The sequence below is a fragment of the Chiloscyllium punctatum genome, chromosome 40, assembly GCF_047496795.1.
Source record: "Chiloscyllium punctatum isolate Juve2018m chromosome 40, sChiPun1.3, whole genome shotgun sequence".
NCBI classification, from domain to species: Eukaryota; Metazoa; Chordata; class Chondrichthyes; order Orectolobiformes; family Hemiscylliidae; genus Chiloscyllium; species Chiloscyllium punctatum.
In genome coordinates this window covers 58,692,226-58,716,230 of record NC_092778.1, presented here as the reverse complement: position 1 = coordinate 58,716,230, position 24,005 = coordinate 58,692,226, and the positions used below count along the sequence as shown (strand labels likewise).

The 24,005-nt window shown below is 39.0% G+C and overlaps 1 protein-coding gene across 1 annotated transcript in view; it reads right to left on the bottom strand.

Annotated features, from left to right (window-relative positions):
- The window catches only part of atf7ip2 (activating transcription factor 7 interacting protein 2), a 109,378-nt gene that overhangs the window by 5,986 nt on the left and 79,387 nt on the right, over positions 1–24,005 (bottom strand). Inside the window, exon 10 of the mRNA XM_072560003.1 lies at positions 15,398–15,482. Coding sequence (XP_072416104.1) covers positions 15,398–15,482 — 85 coding nt within the window. The remainder of the gene's footprint in view (positions 1–15,397; positions 15,483–24,005) is intronic.

The window sequence follows — 24,005 nt, the reverse complement described above, 5'->3', positions numbered from 1 at the left end:
ATGGAAGTGATAGAAATAGATTTGGTAGCACCAACTACATTTATCCGTTGAAGATATGTTCATAGTATGACCAACTCATTACTAAGATATTGTTCCAAATATCTTTGTTGTAGCCTTGCTCCCACCACAGGCATTTAACTAGGCTATCGTCAGAAAGATGAATGGGAAGAATATCAAGGTAAAAGAAACTCTGCCTGAAGCTGATTGCTGCACTGACCTCAGATACACTATCAAAAACATCAATGTTTACAGTTGGAATTTTATTGGGTCATAGACTTCCATTTATGACAACATCTTAGTAAATGCTTTCTGAACCCTCTCCAGTTTAATACAATCCTTCCTATAGCAAGGCAACCAGAACTGCATACAGTATTCCAGAAGAGACATCATAAACATCCTGTACAACCTCAACATAACATCCCAACTCCTATACTCAAAAGTCTGAGCAATGAAGGCAAGCATGCTAAACGTCTTCTTAACTACCCTGTCTACGATGTGACACAATGTTCAAAGAATTATATACAAGAACCCCAAGGTCTTTCTGTTCTACAACATTACCCAGAACCCAACTTTTAATTGTATAAGTCCTGCCCTTGTTTGTTTTACCAAATGCAATACCTCAAATTTATCTAAATTAAACTCCATCTGTCAGTCTTTAGCCCATTGATGCAATTGATCAAAATCTCTTTGAAATCTTAAATAATCTTTTTTACTGTCCACTATACCACCAATTTTGGTGTCAATCACAAACTTACTAACCATGTCTCCTAAATTCTCATCCAAATTTTTTTTATAGATGACAAACAAAAGTGGTCCCAGTACCAATTCTTGTGGAACACGGCTAGTTACAGGCCTCCAGTCTGAAAGGAAACTCTCCATCACCACCCTCTATACTCCTAACTTCAAGCTAATTTTGTGTCAAATTGTCAAGTTCCCTGAATCCCATGTGATCTAACTTTACTAATTAGTCTACCACGCGAAACCTTGTCAAAGACCTTTCTAAAGTCGATGTAAATAATCACTTTGTCCATTTCAATCTTTTTGGTTACTTCCTCAAAAATCTGAATCAAGCTTGTGAGAAACAATTTCCCTCACACAAAGTTACACTGTCAATCCTGAATCAGTCCTTATCTCTCCAAATGCATGTAAATCCTATCTTTTTGTATCATCTCCAACAACTTACCCACCAGCCAATCAAGGTAAGGTGAGCGGCAGAATCGGACAAAACATCTGGTGAGGCTGATCTGGTCATCAGGAAGATTGGGTGCCATTTTTTATGCTTTTCACAAGAGGTCTGGCAGGTTCCTCACTAGGCAATGGCAAGTTGCCAAATTTATGGTGGTTATTGCTTGTTAAATACCTTGGTGAATGGTCTAGCTTGCCTCAATAATGTTCAGTTTTCTATTTTAACAAATAACCCAGACGTAAAGAAAAGTTGACATGCAAACTAGAATGGATATTCAATGGATTCAGCTCTAAATAACTTCCATGTTGGACACCAGGCAAAAACACCACAGGGCACTGGACACACACACACCACGTCTATTGACATTAACACCCAACTCATACCAACTAGTAACAGCCCTCATGATACATCTCCAATCCACTGTCAGTAGCCTTCTACACTTCAATGATGCAGTGCCAACTATCAATGTATCGCTGCAGCAAGAATACAGAAACCGTTGGGGTATTTTTCTAAGAAACTAACCAGTACGCGATGCTGTTACACCTTTAACAAGTTATGGTGTCCTTGCATTTTCTCCCCCCAGAGGAGTAATAAACGCAGAGTTGCCGAGAAGTCTGGGTTTGAAGGATTTTAAGGCCAATTTGATTATAGCTAACAGATACTGCCTCAGTCAAAAGGCTTCCAAATTTAAAAAAAAATCATCCGTACAATGAAAACAAAGTGCCTGGTTCTCTCAGCTCAGCTTTTCTCTGGCTTGGTTTGGCTTTTGCAGCCTGGCTATTCATTGAAAGCAGTCAGTCAGTTCTGAGGCTGCTAGTGAAAGAAACAACATGGAAGATGATTTTCATTCTGAATCTCGCAGCCATCTCTCTCACTCTTGTAAGACTCTGTTTGGTTTTACCTTTTTTTTTGCAAAGGGGTATATATGGAGGTTGTTGCAAGTATTTGGAACAGCATCATTAAGTTGGGATAATCTATTCAGTTTTCAGTAAGTTAAGTTATTCTACACTTTGTTCTCTTTTGTTTGTGTTTCATTCGGTAATCTTGCAAATAAATTCTGTTTTGCTTAAAACTAAGTGGTTAGGTCAGCTGCATCACTCCTGGAATATCCACTTACAGCTGCTTAAACAACCAGCAAAGGGTTCAGGCTATTTTCTTGAAATGTTCTGAGGGGGTCTGGCCTGGTCCATAACATGCTACTTACACATGCTGGCACTGCAGGTAAAGCAAGGAGAAAATGCTTTCTCTCACTCCCCAGGTCCTTACCATGAAGTGCATAAGTCCTGCTCTGATTTGCTTTTCCAAAATGCAGCACCTCACATTTATCTTCTTTGATGACTTCAAAAATAGCAGCTTCAGTTCTAGAATGTTGTCCCAGCAAGGCATAATGTCCCAGCAAGGGATAGAGATGTCATCAAGACTACTGTGTCAGTTGCCTTATTCATGGGATATACTCACAGTGCAAAAAGATTAGAGAAGGTTCATCAGGTTGATTCCTGGGTTGAAGCAATTTTATAATGGAGGAAATATTGAGCATATTTGACCTATACTCATTGGAATTTAGAAGATGAGAAGTGATTTTATTGAAGTATAAAAGATACTGAAGGGTTTTGTCAGAGTAGTTGCTGAGAGGATGGTCCCTTGTGATAAAATCTAGAAGTAGAAATACAGTTTCAGTATAAGAGATCTCACCCTTATGAAGAAGAGGTTTTTTTTCATTCATTCATAGTATGTGTGCATTACTAAGCCAACATTTATTGCCCATTTCTAAACGCACGAGAAAAAGTTGGTGGTAAATTACCTTCTTGAACTGCTATAACCACGCAGTGTACATACACCTATAGTGCTATTCTGAAAGAAGTCCCAAGATTTTGAACCAGCATCATTAAAGAATTTGCAATATAGTTCCAAATAGGGCCAATGTGTGGTTTGAATAGGAACTAGTAGGTAGTAATATTTCCATGCATTTGTTGAACTTGTTTTTCTAGATATTAGGAGGTCAAAAATTTGGAAGGTGCTGTCAAAAAGGCCATGGAAATTTGCTGATGCAGTGCATTTTGTTGACAGTGGCAGCAGTAAGTGTTATGTAACAGTGATGGCAGAAGCGAATGTTGAATATGGTAGATGGGGTGTCAATCAAGCAGCTAACCAAGTGTCTTGGATGATATTGTGCTTCTTGAGGGCTGTCGAAGCTGTATTTATCCAGGCAAGTCAAAAATAGTCTATCACACTCCTGAGTTGTACCTTGGACACATTTGGGGACTGAGGAGGTAAGCCATTCACTGCAGAATTCCAGGCTTTTGTTATGCTTTTGCAATCACATTAATTATATTTAGCTAGTCCAGCACAGCTTCTGGTTAATGGAAACACGCAAATTTTGATAGTGGGGGATTCAGCAATGGTTAATACTCTTGTAATACTAAGGGGACGTGATTTGATTCTTTGTTGGAGGTGATCATTCCCTGGCACTTTTGTGGGAGCAACACTCTCATCACACATGAGCTCAAGCCTAGATGGTGTTACAGGTTGCTGCTTTTGGACCTGGACTGCTTTAGTCCCTGGAGAGTTCTGAACATTTCCAACATGGTGTAATCATTGAACATCCCCATTTCTGACTTTATCATGGAGGAAAGCTATTGATGAGGCAGCTGTTGTTGATTGGGTCTAGCACTCTACCCTAAGGAACTCCTACAGAAATATTCTGGAGGAAAAGCTGCTCCAATACTCCATCGATCAGTGTCAGCACGCTGATTGTGGCATAGGCATCTAATTTGGGAAGTCGCAGCCACATTCAGAAGCTCAGAAGCCTGCGCAACTGTTAAGAAAATTAGAGGAAATGCTGGTCATACATAGCACGCAGGAAGATGGCTTTGGCTTATCACTTCAGTCCAAGGACAGCACTACAGGAGTTCTTCACTGTACTGTCCTGGGCTCAACTACCTTCAACTGCTTCAGTGACCTTCCTACCATGATAAGATCCAAAGTTACAATTCCTCAGAAACTAAGAAGTCAATTTCCATGTGTAGCATCACCTGGGTAGCATCCAAGTTTAGGCTGATAAGTGGAAAATAACATTTTTGTCAGACAAATTCCAAGCAATGACAATCTCCCCTTTGGCATTCATTGGAATTATCACTGAGTCCCCCTGCAATCAGGATTATCACTGACCATAAACTGAATTGGGCTGTGGTTACAAGCAGGTCAGAGATTAAGAATTCTGTGGTAAGTAACTCAACTCATCTCTGCAATGCCTGCTCACCACCTAAAAGACATAAGTTAGAGTTGGTGGAATACTCTCACTTGCCTGCTAAGTGCACATTCGCCAACACTCAAGAAGTTTAACACAATCCAGAACATCACATCCCACTTGATTAATAACCCAGCCACCATCTAATTATTTCAGTCCTTCATCACCAATGATCAGTGACAGCAGTGTCCACCATTAACAAGATTATTTCACGAAGCCTCCTTCGACAGCACCTTCCAAATGCGCAACCTCTGCTATCTAGGATAAGGGCAGCAAATTCATTGCAACACATCCACTTGCAAGTTTCCTACATATCATCCTGACATGGAATGTCATCACTGTTACTTCACTATCACTGGGTCAAAATCCTGGAAATCACTTCCTAACAACAATGTCCATACACCACAAGATTGTAGCAGCTCAAAAACAGAGCTCATCACCATAGGGTTGGGCAAGAAATGCTGGCTTAGTCAGCAAAAACTCATCCCATGAACAAATCAAAAACAAGAAAATTCTTACTGGTGCTCACTTCGCTTCCGTGAACAACCATCTCAAATCAAAATATTAATTAGTTGATTAACTAACAAATAAGAAAAACACATTCAGGCATTATCCCCACTATGTCCAGCCACATATCGTCACAAATAAATCTGGTACAATGAGTAAGTTACAATCAAACTCAGGAGGGAGATGTTAAATTACAATGCTGGATGTGTTAAGTTTATAACACCTGCTATGTTTTCAGTTGGGAAGCCAAATAAAATCTAAATAAAGTCAATAACTCAAGTCTTTGAGTGTATTTTAGGCAGAGATAGATAGGCTCTTGATTAGTAAGGAGATCAAAGATTATGGGGAAAAGGCAAGAGAATGGAGTTCAATGATGATCAAATGGTGAAGCAAAGTTGATGAGTCAAATGGCCTAATACTGCTCCTATATCTTATGGTGTATATTGTCATAAAAATTGGATGGATTAGTTTTGTGCTGCTACTTTGTCAGTGAGAGATCAGGTGATATGAATGATTTCTATCAGCAAATTTCTATAGTACCATAAATCAGGGATTCACTTATCTATGGAAAATAACTGCACACTTCCAGTCTGTGACAGTTATAAATTAGCTGTGCTAATTTTTGGCTTGGTGAGATAACAGTCTGAGACAACTGACATTTGCACAGAATCGAGACCAATCCTGTTGTATGACTGTGTGGGTGATGGCTGAGCCCCTGTGATCATAGTTTGAACTTGATATTCTAAGAAGGAGAAAGAGATCATGAAATACTAATGAATTAAGAAAATTAACATTCATGTGGGAAATCTACTGTTAGTTGCTTAAAAAGGTGTTCTCAAACATTTTAGTAACGTGCTAACATTTTAAAAAACGTATACTAAATACAACTTAGTGCCTTACTAAACCAATCATTTCAAGATGTCAAAGGCCTGGATTGGCTAAGCAGCAAGATGTCCATTCAGTTGTTAACAGCTGTAATGATCACCATCTAACTTGAGGTCATCCTGACAATTAAAAAAAAACTGTCTCAACTGGGGAATGTGAAAGAACCTTGTTACATGGCTAATGGTAATCAGCTGGAGCATGATTTCTACAAGAGTTAGGAGATGAAGGTACAAATTATTTGAAAAGGAAATTGGATATGTACTCAAGGGAAATAACCTACAGGACTATCATTTGGAAAGGAGTTTGCACAGCAATCCAAACAGAGCAGATATGGATTCAGTGGGCTGAGTACCTCAAATATGAGATATTTCTATTAAATCTCTATTGCTAAAATTCATACAGCCAGATGGTGAAGGAAGGAATACTAGAACCTAGTCATTGTACCCTTAGAAACTTTTATTTTCAGAAACATATTTCGCATCACATCACATCACATCCAACCAATCACCACAACTTCAAATTGCTCCTATGAGGGAAACTATCAATTAATGTCCTTCACTTGAATACAGTTAACAGATTCTTCTCTTCTACATACAATATTAATTTAAAATAGAACATAGCATTGCCTCCAGGACTCCTAATATTAAAAAAAATCATGCCATATGGGCACTGTTGCTCATCTCTAATTTCCCTTGAGTGAAGGAAAGGGCAATAAGACTCAACCACATTACTGTGGATCTGGAGTCACATGTATGCCATATCAGGTAAAGATGGATGAAGATGTCCTGATAAAAATGACATTGAGAAACAGTATGTATTTTTACAGAAGTCTATGATCTTTGTCATGATCAACATTAACAAGTCTGGTTTAATATTCCAGATTTTCTCCATCTCCATCTTCCCTTGTACATTCCTTTGTCTATGCAATTCTTTTAGTAAAACAATCCAACCACTGATGGTTTGAATTCACCCACTTAATTTTAGATATTTCCTTTCTCTCCAGCAGTAGCTTGAAATTGGCATGATCAATTCATTATCTTTTCTTAAACATTTTCTGGAAAGTATGCATTATTATGCAATGAGTGATTACTTATACAACATTCATTGAGTATATTATCATTAGTATTCCCATTGTATATAAGATTCGACTTGGAAAATATTTTAAGGAACATTATCTCCACTGACTCCACAAAAAAAAGTTTCAGCAGGGAGAACATTTCCCTGACTGGATCTCATGGGAAGAATGGGTATTGTCTGTTATAGTTATGCTATGATTTTTAGTAACTTTTTAAAATGTTCTTACCTTCCTAGGTTAGTGGGACAACATTTCATATTTTTAACAATAAAGAAACTATGAAACCAGCTGCATAAGAATACCCATTAGGAAGTTTAACATCTGAAGCATTATTAAAGATAACTAGCTTCATGTTCTTTGGGTCATTTAAAAATATAACTTAAATGGCTATTTTTCCTAGAGTTAATCTTCATAATGCTTTATTTGCCTTTAAAACATTGCTGCTTTAGAATGCTTCACTTTAGTGATTAATTCAAAACTCATTTTGATATCCTAACAAGTCTATTCGGTTTCTCTCAACAGATACTTGTTGAGCATTTCCAGTCTTTTTTTTAAAACGGCAACTTACATCAGGCCGAGCCCAACCAGTTCAAATAACCAAAGCAACAGATCGTTCTGATAGTACATCATTTTTTTGTGTTGACTTAGTATAATCAAACAGGATTAAAATAACACTTCTCAAATCGAGTTGTTGATTTACTTAGCTTATTATCTAAATACTGAAGGGCCCTAAAATTTACCAATTTTATTTTGTACTCTAAGTTTTTATAATGAAACATTAATCAAATTCGACAGTACCATCAATATCATGAAGATTCCTGAAAATTTTATTTTAATAGTATCTATGAAACATTGCAGGATTACTTTGTATCAAATGCAATCAACTTTTAGTGAACTAGACCTCACTGAGAAAGACTAAACATAGAAGCATAATTCAGGTCATAGATGCATTTGTTGAACATTCAGATAGTTTGACTTCTATTTCTGTCGCTTTGGGTAGTTTCATAGAGTCCTACTGCATGGAAACAGACCCTTCAGTCCAACTAACCCATGCCAGCCATGTTCGCAAACCAAATTAGTTCCAATTGCCTACCCATATCCATCCAAACCTTTCCTATTCATGTCCTTATTCAAATGTCCTTTAAAGGTTGTTATTATATTTGCCTCCAGCACTTCCTCTACTTCCCTCGCACAAAAACATGCTGACTATTCTTAATCAGTCTTTGCCTCTCTAAGTGCATCTCAATCCTATCTTTCAGAATCACCTCGAACAACTTTTCCAACACTACGTTAGGTTTATAGGTCTGTAGTTCTCCGACGTCTTCTTACAGCTTTCCTTAAATAAAGGCATAACATTCCAATCCTCCAGCACCTCACCGGTGGTTACAGATGATAGAATTATTTCTGCAGGTGCCACACAATATCTTTCCCAATTTCTTGGAGATTTATCTACTTTTATCCTTAAGATCTCCAGCACCTCCTCTTCTGTAATGTGAACGGTTTTCAAAACATCAATATTTATTTTCCTGAATTCTCTAGCCTCCAATTCTTTCTCCACATTAAAAACTGATGCAAAACATTCTTTTAGTATCTCTCCCATCTCATAGATGACCTCATTCATCTTTAAGGGGCTCTATCCTCTCTCTCGTTGCTCTTTTGCTCTTAATGTGCTTGTAGAAATGCTTCTGCTTGAAAGGTACTACTGCAGAAATGTAACTTTATGTCATTTAACATAGAAGTCAAAAGACCCCGCAAGATTTTAAAGATTACTTTTCTATCAGTGAAGAAAGTCTCCCCCAATGTATGTACCATTCACTTTTTCAACAAGCCTCTTTATTAATAACATTGTTTTAATCACATATATAAATATCAAATGTGAGGACTTTTCAGTACAGATCTGCCTATGTAAAAATCGTAGAGAAGGTGACGGTTAGTGGTTTAAGCTGAGGGTTGTCGTACCTCAAGCCAGAGTCGAGGTTGAGAAGGTAAGACCTTCATGCTCACCTCAGCTGGTACAGGAATTGAACCCACAAGGTTGGTATCTCTGTATTGCAAACCAGCTATCCAGCTAATTGAGCCCCAGACTACCTACAAACAATGCCTTAGTCTCGGAATAAAATTCAAATTCTCTCCAACCCACCAAATCCCTTTGTTTTGCTTCTTGTTATACTTTAACCTCAAGATTATTGTAATCCATCAAATCATGATAGAACTATGAGCTTTATTTTATTAGCAGATCTATTTCAGTCAAGGCCTTGATTGAGATTGCCCTCTTGTGCTAATTGAAAGAAACATTTTGCAACAGGCTCTATTATGAGGAACAAAGTATTTCACAAACTGATGGGACTAATGGCAGACAAGTCACCAAGGGCTTTAAAGGGAGTGACTGCAGAAACAGTCGAGGCATTGGTTAAAATAATCCAGACTTTATTAGATTCTTGGAGGGAGCAGCTAATTGGAAAACAGCCAGCGCCTCTGTTCAAGAAGGGAGGGAGACACTGGTAGCACAGTAGCTCAGTACTTAGCAATGCTGCCTCATCAATTCCAGCCTTGAATGACTGTCTGTGTGGAGATTGCATATTCTCACTGTGTCTGCACGAGTTTCTCCAGGTGCACTGGTTTCCCCACACAGTCTAAAGATGTACAGATTAGGTGGATTCGCCATGCTAAACTACCCTGTGGTGTCTAGGGATATGCAGACTAGCCATGTAAATGTAGGTTTCTATGAGAAAGCAGCTCACTAAGAGAAAAGCAACAGATCATTTAGAAAGGGAAATCATGTTTTACTAATTTGCAAGAATCTTTTGAGGATGTAATAAGCAGTCTGGATAAAGGGGAACTAGTAAATGAAATATATTTGAATTTTCAGAAAACACTTGATAAGGTGCCAAACAAAAGGCTCTTGCACATGATAATAGCTCATACGATTGGATAGGGGAGGGGAGATGTGGTAATGTATTAGCATGGAGTAAGGATTGTCTTGGATTAACCCACAGAAAACAGTGGGGATTAATGGGCCCTTTCAGGTTGGAAAGCTGTACCTGGTGGAGTGCTTAAGGATCAGTCCTAGGGCCTCAGCTAATCACTGTTCATACTAAATGAGTTGGAGGCAGAAGCAGGATAATGTATCCAAACTTGTTGTTCATAAAAACAGATGCAAGGTCATGTTGTGATGAGGACATGAAGGAATGTGCAAGGGGATATAGATAGGTTGAGTGTGAGTGAGCAAAAACTTGGCAGATGGCGTTTAATGTAGGAAAGAGTGAGGTCACACACTTTGATAGGAAGAGTCAAAAGACAGACTCTTACTTATATAGAAGTAGACTTAAAAAGTGCAGCACAAGGGGATTTAGGTATTCTTGTGCACAAAACACAAAAAGTCAGGTGCAGCATGTAATTGGGGAGGAAAATAGAATCTTGGCCTTTATTGCTAGGGGATAGGAGTTTAAAAGTAGATAAGTCTTGTTACAAATATTGTTGGTGAGGCTTCATCTGGACTATTGCGTACAGTTTTGTTCCTTGCATTTGAGAAAGGATATACCAGGACTGGAGACAGCTCAAAAGATATTCACTAGGTTGACTCCTAGAATGAAAGAGTTGACTTATCAAGAATGGCTTAATGGGTTAGGCCTTTATTCATTAGAATTTACAAAAACAAGGGTAATCTTATTGAAATATACAAGATTTTGAGGAGGGTTGACAGTAGGTGTTGAGAAGATGTTTCACCAGTAGAGCAATCTTGAATTAAGGGACAGAATTACAGAATAAGGCTACACATATTTAAAACTGAGATGTGAAGGGTACTGAATATCTGGAATGTTCTACTTCAAAAGAATGTACAGGCTTGAACACTCAAAGCATTAAAGAGGAGTTTATTAGATATTTGAAATATTGGGGAGGTAAGGGCTATGAGAAGTACGAAGAGTTGAGGTCTGGGCAGATCAGCCGTGTTATTGAATGGTAGGGCTGCTTGAAGGGCTGAATGGTCTATTCTAGTTCAGATTTCTGATATTCTAATATACTTTGTGTTCATTTTCAGATTTGAGCTACTTTTTTTCTTTATTCTTTCATGGGATGATAGCATCGCTAGAAAGGCTCAGCATTTGTTGCCCACCCCTAACTGCCCTTGAGTGGTTTGGAAGGCTAGCTCAGACAGCAGTTAAGAGTCAACAACACTGCTGTGCCTTGAGTCACGAATAGGCCAGACCAAATAAGAATAGCAGACTAACTTTCCAAAAAAAGTCATTACTGAACCAGATAAGCTTTCTTATCATTGGTCACAGGCAAATACATTACTAAGATGAGAATAGATTTTCCTGCTCCTCGGATGCTGCCTGACCTGCTGTGCTTTTCCAGCACCACTCTAATCTTGACTCTGATCTCCAGCATCTGCAGGACTCACTTTTGCCTATTACCTTACTAAGACTAGCATCCAATTCCAGGTTTATTAATTGAAATCAAGTTTCACCTGCTGTCTTGGTCAGATTTAAAGTTGTGCCTGCAAGCATTATCTGATGCTTCAGTATTAGTAGCCACTGAATTTACCACCATACCATCGATTCACCCATCTTCCTTCCAGACTTGCCATCATTAATAATACCATATTTACTTACTTTCTACACATTTTCTCCACTCTATTATCCATGGACCTCATGTCTTAGTGATCATCCTGGACAGTTAAGTAAAATTTAAATTCTCCAATTGTTCTTCCAGAATCACTGCTTCTGTCCACTCCGTTAGAAGTTAACCATGTGTACACTCTAGGTACCTGACCTGTGGACGGGATACCTATCCTGTGCATTAAGATCATTCACATTACCTCTATTCAGCTTCTCATCCACTATGGCTTGTTCTTTTAGCCCATGTTCTCACACACACAAAAAAATGTGGTGCAACATACCCCAATTCTACCTCGAAGTTGGTGAGTGTCAAGATTTTATTATTTATTTCAACTAAGAAAAATGAAATTCAACAATTTGACTACCATGTTTCACAAATACTATTTCACCATGGCGTTGTCATTCTTTATTAACTTCTCTTTTATAGTTTAGCAAGTTGTCTGAATTGAGTTTCATCTCAGATGATCTCATAAAATGATATTATACTCAACGAAGTTTGGCTTGGATCTTCTTCACATGAGTTTTGCGGGATCCAATCCAAAAGATGCAGTCTGGCAAACCACACAGGCGACACTGAAGTGAATCAACATCTTCATGAACCTAGCCCACAAAATGTTGAAGTATGTACACTACCTAAGAGAACATAATTAAAAGGAATTTGTGACTAATACATTAACCACAGTATTAAAACTCCTTGAGATCAGTATGATTTGTTCAGATTCATTATGTTCATACACTTCCTCAGAATTTTCCTTTTCATGTGTCATTTTAAAGAACTTGTCTCTTTACTCTGAGCAATTTACTTAATTGATATTCTGGCGATTTCTGGGATTTATTCGTTCATCATTAGAATTTCAATTTCACCTTCTGTTACTATAAGTAGACTTGTTGTTTTCATGATTATCGTCTTTAATCCTTCCATTGCATTGACATCTGTGTCAAGTATCTGGGTATTTCAAAACCTGGTAAAGATCAAATCCTCTATTCCATGTGTTACAGCAGATTGACTGATTTGTTCCAAGAAGGTTGAAAGAAAATAGTTTCCCCAGGCAGTATAAGGTGGCAGACTGCTGACCAACAGACTCTTCTTCTCCAAGAACCAGACATCAGAAAGCATATGCTGGAGTCAGGTTCAATCAAGTTATTCAAAACAGCATTGAATTATTATCTGAAAAAAGGAAGAATGTGCACAGTTTCAGGGAGAAGGTAGAAGAATGACAAAGTAATTACACATTTGGATAGCCATGGGCCAAATTGCCTCCACCTGTTCTGTAATAATTGTGATCTGTGAGGTGGAACTAGTTGCCTGCCCATATGAGACACATTAACATAAGCTAGACATTTAAATGTAGAACAGATCCAGTGTTATTCAAAATTAATGATTTTTACAAGAGCTTGACAGTTTAAAGTCCATAATGTAAACATCCCAAAGAATATCCGTTGCTTTTCTGAAAATCCACTAAATTCTGATGAGGCCGTACAGGCAATTAACATCTTACAGATTCATTCCAGGGATCTGTTAGAAATCCAAACCCTCATCACAATCCAAGGGACTGGAATCCATTTCAGAAAATACCTTCCTTTGATTTTATTTTGTGCAGGAAGCAGCAGGGCTTCTAGAGGATATGCAACTACATGGTTGATTGCATTGTGTCTGAAAAGACAGATGAAAACCTGCTTTCCTGTTCAAGCTGCAGATAAAATAAGTGATCTGCTCCATAATTAAAAAAGGTCAATTGAAACCACGATGAAGTGACCTCATGCAACAGTCCACTAGAATTCACCAAGGAACCATTTTTATTTTTGATAATGTAGTAACTTGTGCTCACATTATCAACCACGTTATGGTTCAGACTTAAGGATCATCATAGAATAATTGTGATGGCAATTTAAATTTGCTTTCTATAATTTTTTTTACAATGACTACTAGAGTTCAGTTTACATTTCAAAAAGAAATTGCATTTTCAAACTTCAGACCACTATCCTTTATTATATTGTTGTAACGTGAAGCCAAGTTGTGAAATGATACAACAAAGAAATCTCGCCATAAAACATTTTGTGCACCTCCAACCAACAATCACATTCTTAGTCTACTCTTATGAACACAGGCGAGTCTCCATTTAATGTTCACATCTAAATACAATAAAATTGATACAATTACAAAATGATATGAAAGCTCTCATGGCACAATGGTAGTGCCCCTACTCTTAGCCCAGAGGCTTGGGTTCAAGTCTCACCTGCTCCAGAGTTGTGTATAACATCTCTGAACAGGTGGAGTAGGAAAATGTTTTACAAATGATATGCAGATGATCAACAAGTGCATCCTCTTCAAGGTCTTGACATTCTTCCTGAAGTGTAGCTATCTTGGAACTTATCAAACCTAATACTTGACATCAGCTAGAACTCATTAAGATTTTTTTAAACTATGAAGAACAAAAACAGTACCACATCCCTGCTTCTGCATTCTATGCCTTTACTAATAAAGTAAGAGATTCTACGAGCTGTAGAAAACACAGAATTCTGGAGAAACTTAACAGGTATGGCAGCATTTGTGGAGAGAGAAACAGAATTCTCTTCTTCTGAACTCTTATTATGGCAAGGGTACTGGATGGTACTGAAGTACAGCCTAATGCTCTGTGAAGACATGAGTTCAAATAGCATGACAGCTAGGGCAATTTAGAATGAAGTAACTCAAATTTATAAAAAGTAGTAGTCTCCACAACAATCAGAGGTATTATTGTTGGAGAAGCCATATTAAATCTGCCATCTTTACCATGTGACTCCAGATCCACAGTACTGTGGTTGAATCTTGAAAAGCCCATTGAAATTGCCAAGCCTCTCTATTGTCCATAACTGTTATAACAAATTTGAAGAATAAAACACGATAGATCATGCGGCATGAAATGAAGCAACAGAATCAAATACACATATGCCAAGCTGACCTGACAAAGTCCTTCACACTACATTTGTGTCAAAATTGGAAGAGCTGTCCCACATACTAAGTCAAGTGACTGCTTGACACAGTAATGCTCACCAAATCATATCTTACAGCTAATGTCTCAGGCAATTCTGTCATTGTTCAGGGCATGTCTTGTCCCACCAAGGTAGACCAACCTCCTGGAAATGGGGAAACACTGATGTACAATCTGGAGGAAGTGGCTTGAGGAGTCCTCAATATACATCTGTACCTCAAAGTCTCAGATTATCAGATCAAGCATGATCAATAGTAACACCTACTGATTACCATCTACCACCATCACATAGCTGTTCAATTAGTGCTCCTCCTTGTCAAATACCACTTGGAGGAAGGTCATGGGGACAAACAGGAAAATGATGTTAAAGCTACAAAAGGATTGGCCCTGACCCTATTAAATACAGAACTGGCTCAATGGGATGAGGTACCTAATCTGCTTCTACTGCTTATGACCTTAAAAGGATAGTAGAGAGATGGAGTGCACTCTGGCTGGGTGGAGATTTGGTGTCCATCACTAAGTGTGGCTCAGCAGCACCAGAATTCACTAAACTGAGTCTTCAAGGACATATCTGTCAGGCTGGGTTTATGCCAAGTAATGGAGAAAAACCACAAAAGGGAAGAGTTAACTTAATCTCATCCTATTTGTTGCAGGTGCATCAGTCCATGATGTTACTCACAGCACTGAACACTGTCTGTGGAGAAGAAATCACATTTTCACACTAGGAACATGTCCCATCATATTGTGTGAAACTACAATTCTGTTAAATAATTAATAAAATTAATTTAATGATCTGAATGCTTAATTACACATGTTGAATGTTAAATACCTCAATAATTGAAAAGTGAAGTTTCCAACAATGTGATTTACATCTATTACTTTGAACAAAAAATAGAAGTTAAGTACCTTTACTCCTACTTTGATTGTTAATATTCTGTTCATCATCTTCCGTAAGGTCAATTACTATATGAGCACTTGTCAAGTTGTTCCTCTGGAAAAAACAAGGAAGCTAATCAAAAGCATTATAACGATCCATTTATAGACATCTTTGATTTGGTATATTTACTCTTTTTTATATAAAGCAGCAACATACTTTTGGATAGCAGTAGGCCCTTGTTACATTGGTACATTTATAGAAAAGAAACACTGTTACATATGTTGTGATACAAGTAAACAGTCATGGAATAGATGATTATCAAATTAATTCTGGAGGGTCATACAGCTGGATAAGACAACAGATTGATATCAATATGACCATGGAGGGATTGAAAATAAAGATCAGAATTTTAAAATTGAGATGTTGCACAAGCAGAATCCAGTGACCACAAGTGTGATGAGTAAATGGCAACTGATGTGAGCTAGCACACAGACAGCAGAGTTTTCACTGTAACAAAATCAAACAAATATCCAATTATAATAAATACTTAACCATATTATCATATCATCATTTTAACTATTTTGACATTTGAAGTTCTGGAATTTATAGTTCCCATGGTGCAGAGTCAGTGAGGATTTAATGGTGTACAAACCTACTTTGGTTTTTAAATATGGGCCTCATAGGTCACAAAATGGTAATTAACTATTTGTGTTTTAATTTATCCATTATACAATAAATTCAGATACTTTGCAGTCCTCACTTTCTCCTAGATAATTATAAAATCAAAGCATTAACTTTGTTAGAAATTTTGTTAAACTCCTGATCTTAATTGGGTTACTGACAAATTGCAGGACTAATTTTACTTAATCATTTGTCTTTTGAAGTACATATCGAAGAAGACAACCTAAAGTTGATTAGATTGTTTCTGTAATAAAAAGGAGAAGGGTCTACATAAGGATAAAAGAAATGTCCACATTCCAAAGGCAAATCTGCTGGGTCCTCTACTTTTTGTCATTTACATAAATGATTTGGATGCAAGCATAAGAGGTACAGTTAGTAAGTTTGCAGATGACACCAAAACTGGAGGTGTAGTGGACAGCGATGAAGGTTACCTCAGATTACAACAGGATCTTGACCTGATAGGTCAATGGGCTGAAAAGTGGCAGATGGAGTTTAATTTAAATATATGTGAGGTTCTGAATTTTGGGAAAGCACATCTTAGCAGGACTTATACACTTAATGGTAAGGTCCTACGGAATGTTGCTGAACAAAGAGACCTTGAAGTGCAGATTCATAGCTCCTTGAAAGTGGAGTCGCAGGTAGATAGGATAGTGAAGAAGGCACTTGGTATGCTTTCCTTTATTGGTCAGAATATTGAGTACAAGGGTTGGATGTCATTTTGCGGCTGTACAGGACATTGGTTAGGCCACTGTTGAAATATTGCGTGCAATTCTGGTCTCCTTCCTATCGGAAAGATGTTGTGAAACTTGAAAGGGTTCAGAAAAGATTTACAAGGATGTTGCCAGGGTGGAGGATTTCAGCTATCGGGAGAGGCTGAATAGGCTGGGGCTGTTTTCCCTGGAGCGTCGGAGGCTGAGGGGTGACCTTATAGAGGTTTACAAAATTATGAGGCGCATGGATAGGGTAAATAGACAAAGTCTTTTCCCTGGGGTTGGTGAGTCCAGAACTAGAGGGCATAGGTTTAGGATAAGAGGGGAAAGATATAGAAGAGACCTAAGGGGCAACTTTTTCACACAGAGGGTGGTATGTGTATGGAATGAGCTGCCAGAGGAAGTGTTGGAGGCTGGTGCAATTGCAATATTTAAAAGGCATTTGGATGGGTATATGAATAGGAAGGGTTTGGAGGGATATGGGCCGGGTGTTGGCAGGTGGGACTAGATAGGGTTGGGATATCTGGTCGGCATGGAAGGGTTGGACCGAAGGGTCTGTTTCCATGCCGTACATCCCTGACTCTAAATGGAGAAATTCAACAGGTTTGGCAGCATCTGGGTAGGAAGAAATAGTTTTGAGTCCAATAAGACGTTCTTCAGAACACAGGTTCCAGACCTGCCAAGTTTCTCCAGCAGTTTGTTCCTCTTTTAAATTTCTAACATCCTCAGTACTTTGTTTTTATTTGAGTTTGTAGAGAACTTACTTATTCATACAGAAAGGAACCATGAATGGCAACAGTTGATGGTCATTCCAGAGGTGCCTTGTATGGTAATTGTATATTAACTTTGGTCATGTGAAGAGTTAAACTGATAACCATGCACCTCTAGAACCAACTATTGGTTAGAAATAAATCATGCATGTGGCAAACCTCAAATCCAAAACATGGTAAAAGAACATAGTCAAGAGTTCATCCCACATCAGAGAAGGAACATCATAGCAGAAGAGAGAGAGGAAGAATCAGAGTCTAGCAAGACACAGATAGGAAGAGGAAACAGAGTCCAAGTTGAGTAGTGTTCTATGTTCACAGTTAACATGGGCAACAAACGCTATTGCAGTCTGTTAACCACTGCTTAGTTTGTTATGATTTATATTTTTATATTTCATAAATATCCCTCAAACTAATTTCTCTTTCTTTTAACTTTCTTTCTCAATTTCAGAAATCTTTGAATTCACAATTGAACTTAAAGTTTTGCATCATAGAAATGGGACATCATCCAGGAAGAGACTGTTTGTTTTCAGTACAGATTCCAGTATCTACAGTAATTCGCTCTTACCAAGTCTTCAAACTGTCTTTATTTTTGCTCCATTTGATGCTATTTGGCTTTGTACCATGGTGTGACCCAAACAAATTATTCTGTTTTAGCAAATTCAGATTTTTTTTTAAAGTTTATGATTTAAGATTTTAATTAATTGGCTCATTTTTCTGGGAGTAGAAGATGTTTTAGCAATAGACAAAGCCAATTTAAAATTCCAATCTACGTAGTATACTTCACAGCAACTCTTATAAAGATGTCCAGTAACTCTACATTCGTTTTTTAAAAAGGATTCATAAAACTCATGGATTTTTATCCCAAACAAGCCCCCACTTTGTTATTCAGTGTTAGCATCAGTCGGTATCATCAGTCTGATCCCAGAATGAAACCTGTCTCGATATACAAAATTAGGATCTACTTACCACCACTTTCTCAAAGCTAATTAGGGACAGACAAAAATTCTGGTCTAGCCACTGATGTTCACATCTGATTAATAGAAAAAAAATCTTTACCCAGGCAGCAGTGAAGGTGTAAAGACTATTTTTTCCCTTTATTTTCATTGTGTACTGAAATGGGAAAAGGACTGTTTTCAAAAAACAAGCAAAGGATTGTATAAAGGATTACTGGGCTTCTTCAAAGTAAGTTACATGAGGTAATAAATCTGTTTACATTGCTGTCTGTTCAAGTCGTAGAAGTCTCATTGCAAATAACCTGGTGTACACAAGTGAACGCACTTAGAGTCTGAAGATAGAGGAACAGCAGATCCCGAGAAACTAAAAGGATCACCTCAACGTACATGTGGATGGAGACCATTGGTTAAGGCAGTTGTCTTTCCACCTGTCAATGACATCCTTTTTTCTGTATTATGTATGTGTAGAGGAGTTTCTTTAAGGGAGTTGGAGTTTTATCTAATAGTTCACAATTGCTTACTTCCAGCTAGAATGGATTTCTTCTTTATAATTTGATTCTTAAGGGCTGAAGCCTGGTCCAGTCTTCTGTCCACCTGGGTCTAAAAGACAGGCAAGTTGTGGAATTGTGCATACTTTTATAAAATCTTTAACGTTTGCATTGATTCTGGGAATAGCAGGACTTGATTTTCAGTGTACTGTCCCAGTGAGGCTTAGCAGAGACTAGGTCATTGAAATATATTCAAGGTCGAGTTAGAAAATTTTAACCTTCAAAAGGAGTCAAGGGATATTAGGTCAGGTAGGAAAGTAGCACTGAGCCCACAGTCTAACCAACCTTAAGGCAGGGAGATGAAAGAATCAGAGCTGAGTGTGGCAAATGTGAATTGCAGTGGTTCATTCCCCTTTCCCAACATCATGTTTCTTAATTGGACGCTGATGGACTGATAAGGAGGGATCACTGTCCCCTCAGTCAAACAGGCCACTAGCAGTTCCAAGGCAATGTGGTGTAGAACTTTTGGGTTGGCATAGGAAAATCAAATGGCCTCTACTTAATTCCTGAGCAACCATTAAATTCCAGTGCACTATGGTTTTTCTCTTGTACGTTTCGTGAGATTACAGCTTTCATGTTGTCCACATGCATGTGCAGGATTGCCTCTCTTACCCAAACTTTTTATGTCCAAGGACCTGACCTCTCATCAACCATGCCTCTTATCCACATAGAGCCATTCCCTTAGTTTTGACACTGAACTTTGTCTCCTGACATCAACTGCCTGTCTTGTGTTTGGCATTGGCATTCCTGATGCCGTTTCCCCTCCCTCTCAGTTCCAGGAAGATCCCATTTAACCTGGTGCAGAGTCTTCTCCTCATTAGCAACTCTGCTGGAGCTATCCCTGTAATTGCCAGAGGAGTGGTCTTACATTCAAAACTGGAACCAGTTCAGTTTGGTATTGAGTGAAACTGTAGGCTGTTCCTTTAAGCCTGAATTCAAAGTTTGGATTGCTTTTTCTGCCAGACCACTGGATGATGTATGGTATCAAGCTGCCCCTATATGCCAAATGCCATAAGGCTTTAAGAAATACTCAAATTCCTTGCTCATTGACTGTGACCAACACCCCTGGAGCCCATTCATTACAAAAGATGCTTGCAACTTTTCAATCATCCCTCTATTTGATGAACTCTATGCATGTCCAACTACTTTGAATGGGTGTCCATAATGACTAAAAACAGAGCCGATGAAAGGTCCAGCATAGTCAACACATAACCAAGTCCAGGGTTTACCCAGCCATTCCCACAAACTTGGAAGGGCTGCTGGTGGCAATTTATGTCCTTGTTGGCACTCTGAGCACTGCCCATAAATTCAGCTGTCTGCATCTAATCCTGGCCACAAGACACAACGTCTCGCCAATATCTTCATTTTAAAAAAGAAATCAATGGACGACTCTGGTGGAATTTAGCCAGTATATGGTGGTGACCTTTGCTCGAGACAATCACTCTTGCTCCCTATACTTATATGCTGTTCCCTATAGTGATCTGGTCTTGCTGAGTCTAGAAAGATTACAATTCTGGTTGTAATGGCAGGGAGATTTAAACAATCCTTAGATAAGCACATGGATGATTTTGGGATAGTGTAGGGGGACGAGCTGAGAATAGTTCACAGGTCGGCGCAACATTGAGGGCTGAAGGACCTGTTCTGCGCTGTATTGTTCTATGGCATTTTGTTTCCCCCATCACCACCAGCTGTTTTAGTTTTGCCAGTATGGGATCTTTTTGTGTCCACAGTCTGGTATTGTTAGTGGTGTCCAGAAAGTTTAAAATCAGAATGGACTCTGTTAGTGGCGGTACCTGCAGAGGCAGCTCAAGACATCCACACATTCCAGTTGGCCTCCTGGATGGTGTTCTGACTTGTAATTGTACACACTCAGAATAAGAGCCAACTGCTGAATTCAATCTGAAGTTATGGGTGGGAAGGCCCTGTCCTCTTTTAGTAGCCCTTTCAGAGATTTGTGGTCTGTTACTACCATTACAAATTTACATCTGCAAAAAGGTATTGGGAGAACTTTCTCACATCAAAGTTGACTGTCAAACCTTACCTCTCTATTTGGGTTATCTTTGCTCAGCATCAGCCAAAGTCTGGGAAGCATATGCAAAGGGCGTTCCTCTCCACTGGGCCTCTGGTGAGCCAACATTACCCTGACACCATACGGGAGGCATTGAGTGTCAGACCACATCTTGCTTGGGATCGTAGTGTGCCAACATCTTGGACAATGATAGCTGCTTCTTCACTTCCCTAAAGGTTACATCTGCCTAAAAGATCATTTCAAAGTCTGACCTTTATCAATAGCAGATGTAAGGGTCCCAGGATAGGGGTCAGGTTAGGTGTGAATTTTCCATCACAGTTCACCAACCTAAGGGAGATGAGACATCTCAGGCAAGCCAAAAGGCAGTGTGGTCTGCCTCCTAATCAACTCCTGGTGTACAGATAAGGGAAATGAGACATGTTTGATCACCCTCACTTCATCTTCCAATAAGTGTAACCTGGTCTTGTTGACTCTGTAGCCCAATTAGGTCACTAGGGGAGGGTGGAACACACATTTATTTCCTCTTGCAATGTACCCACCTTGGAGAAACATTTAAGCACTCTGTCCAAATTTCTAAATGCTCTTTATTGGTCTTCCTGGTTATACAGATAAATTGCGACCTGGAATAGATCTTGTAAAATGTTCTCTTGCGTCTGCTGGAAAATTCTAGCATTCTTCTGGGAATCCTCATCTAATCACAATTGCAGGTACACTTGGTTCATGTCCTGCTTAATGAAGGACAGCTCCCTTGCCAGTTTTGTGTATAAGTTCTCTTTGCTAGGGATTGGGTATTTATTCAACTGTGAGAAATGGTTTACAGTTTGTTTGAAATTCCCAAAAAGCCAAACTGATCAGTCGGACTTCACAAACAGTATGATCGGTGCTGCCTATTCCACAAACTGCACTGGTTTGATGATTCCTTCACCTGTCAGTCTCCTGATTTCTGCCTCTACTTTGCATGTAAGGCAAATGGCACTGGGCAGGACTTGCTGAAATATGGAATTGCTTCTTGGTCAACATGTAAGAGAATTAAGAGACTGCTGTGTGCTCTAATTTACAAGAGACATGGCTCACTCCTGCTACAACTGACTTACAACCAGAGAGTTTATCAGTTCACTGAATGGACTACTCGGCGTCCTCAGGCAAGCCAAGAGGCAGTGTGGTCTGCCTCCTAATCAACGCCTCGTGCTCAGATGTGGCCACTCTGATGAGGTACTGCTCTGTGGACCTAGAATATTTTACAGTAAAGTGTCAACCCTACTACCTGCCATGTAAGATCATTTCCACTATTTTGACCGTGGTCTACATTCCACCCCATGTGGAAGTGAAGAGTAGCGCTGTATACTTGACAAAGTATACAACATTACAGTCTTGACACAGAATACTTCAAGGTATCATTCATTATAGCTGATGACTTCAAGCAGACCAATCCCAAGAATGTCCTATCAAAATACAATCAACGTGTCTCCTGTCCAAAGCAATTTATCATTGCTAGAGAACCAAAAATGCTCATCGCTTCATCCCTCTTTTGCATTTTGGAAAATCAGATCACAATAATGTGCACCTCTGCCTTGCTTACAAGCAGAAATTGAAGCATGAGAACGCAGTACAGAAAATAGTGCAGTGTTGGTCTGAGGCAACAGAAAGGCTTCTATGAGATTGCTACAGCCAGTGGACTGGGCCATGTTCAAAACTTCAGTGGCCAACTAAACGAGAATGCCATTACTGTCACAGACTTCATTACCAAATGTGTAGAAGACTGCAAACTGAAGTTAATCAAAATGTTCCCCAACTGAAAATCATAGATGAATTTCACTCCCTACTGAAGCCCAGGTCGGAGACGTACAAGTCGGGCAACCCTACACAAAAAAAAATCAAGGTATGACCTCTAAGGGCATCGGAGATGGTAAGAGGCAATACCAAACTAAGCTTGAGACCCAGACCAACCACGTATATATGTGTCTTTAGTGGCAAGGCTTACATGATATAAAGGGGTGCAAAGTGAAGTCGAACAGAATCATGGGCAACAGTACATCCCTACCAATGAGCTTAATTGATTCTATGCTCACTTTGAACAGAAGGTCAATGAAACAACGTCACCTATCACAACAGCCTCGGATGCACCTGTAACCATAATCACCACCACAAAACTTTCTAGAGTGAACCCACGGAAAGCAACTGGCCCAGATGGAGTCCAAATGCCAGATGCACTCAGATCCTGTGCAGGCTGCTGGCGGGAATATTTGCAGACTTCTTTAATCTCTCCTTACTACAATCTAAAGTTCCCATCTAAGTCGAGAAGTCCACCATCATCCCAGTGCCAAATAAAAATCATGCAGTGTGTCTCAATGACCACTGCACTGTCGCTCTAACCTCTATAATTATGAAGTGCTTTGAGAAGTTAATCATGGCACATATCAACTTTAGCCTATCAAATTGCCTTAACCCTTTGTAATTCACCTACTGGCGCTACAGATCTACAAAAGATGCAATCTCCCTGGCCCTACACTCATCCCTGGAATATCTTGATAACAAGAATACCTCCATCAGGCTCCTGCTTATTGACTACAGTTCCACTTTCAACACCATAATTTTCAACACTATAATAACACTTCCAACAAACTCATCTCTAAACTCCAAGAACAAGGACTCAGCTCCCTGCCTCTGTAACTGGATCCTCAACTTTCTGATCCATTAACTGCAATCAATAAGAATAGGTGGCAATGGCTCCTTCTACCATTACCCTCAACATCAGTCCCCTGTAAGGCTGAGTACTCAGCTCCTTACTATACTCTTAATACACTCACAACTGTGTGGCTAAATTGTGCCCCAACTCCATTTACAAGTTTGCTGATAACACCATTGTGGTCAGGCTGATCTCAAACAACGATGAAACAGAACATAGCAAACAGATTGAGTGCTTAGCAGCATGGTGTAAAGGCAACA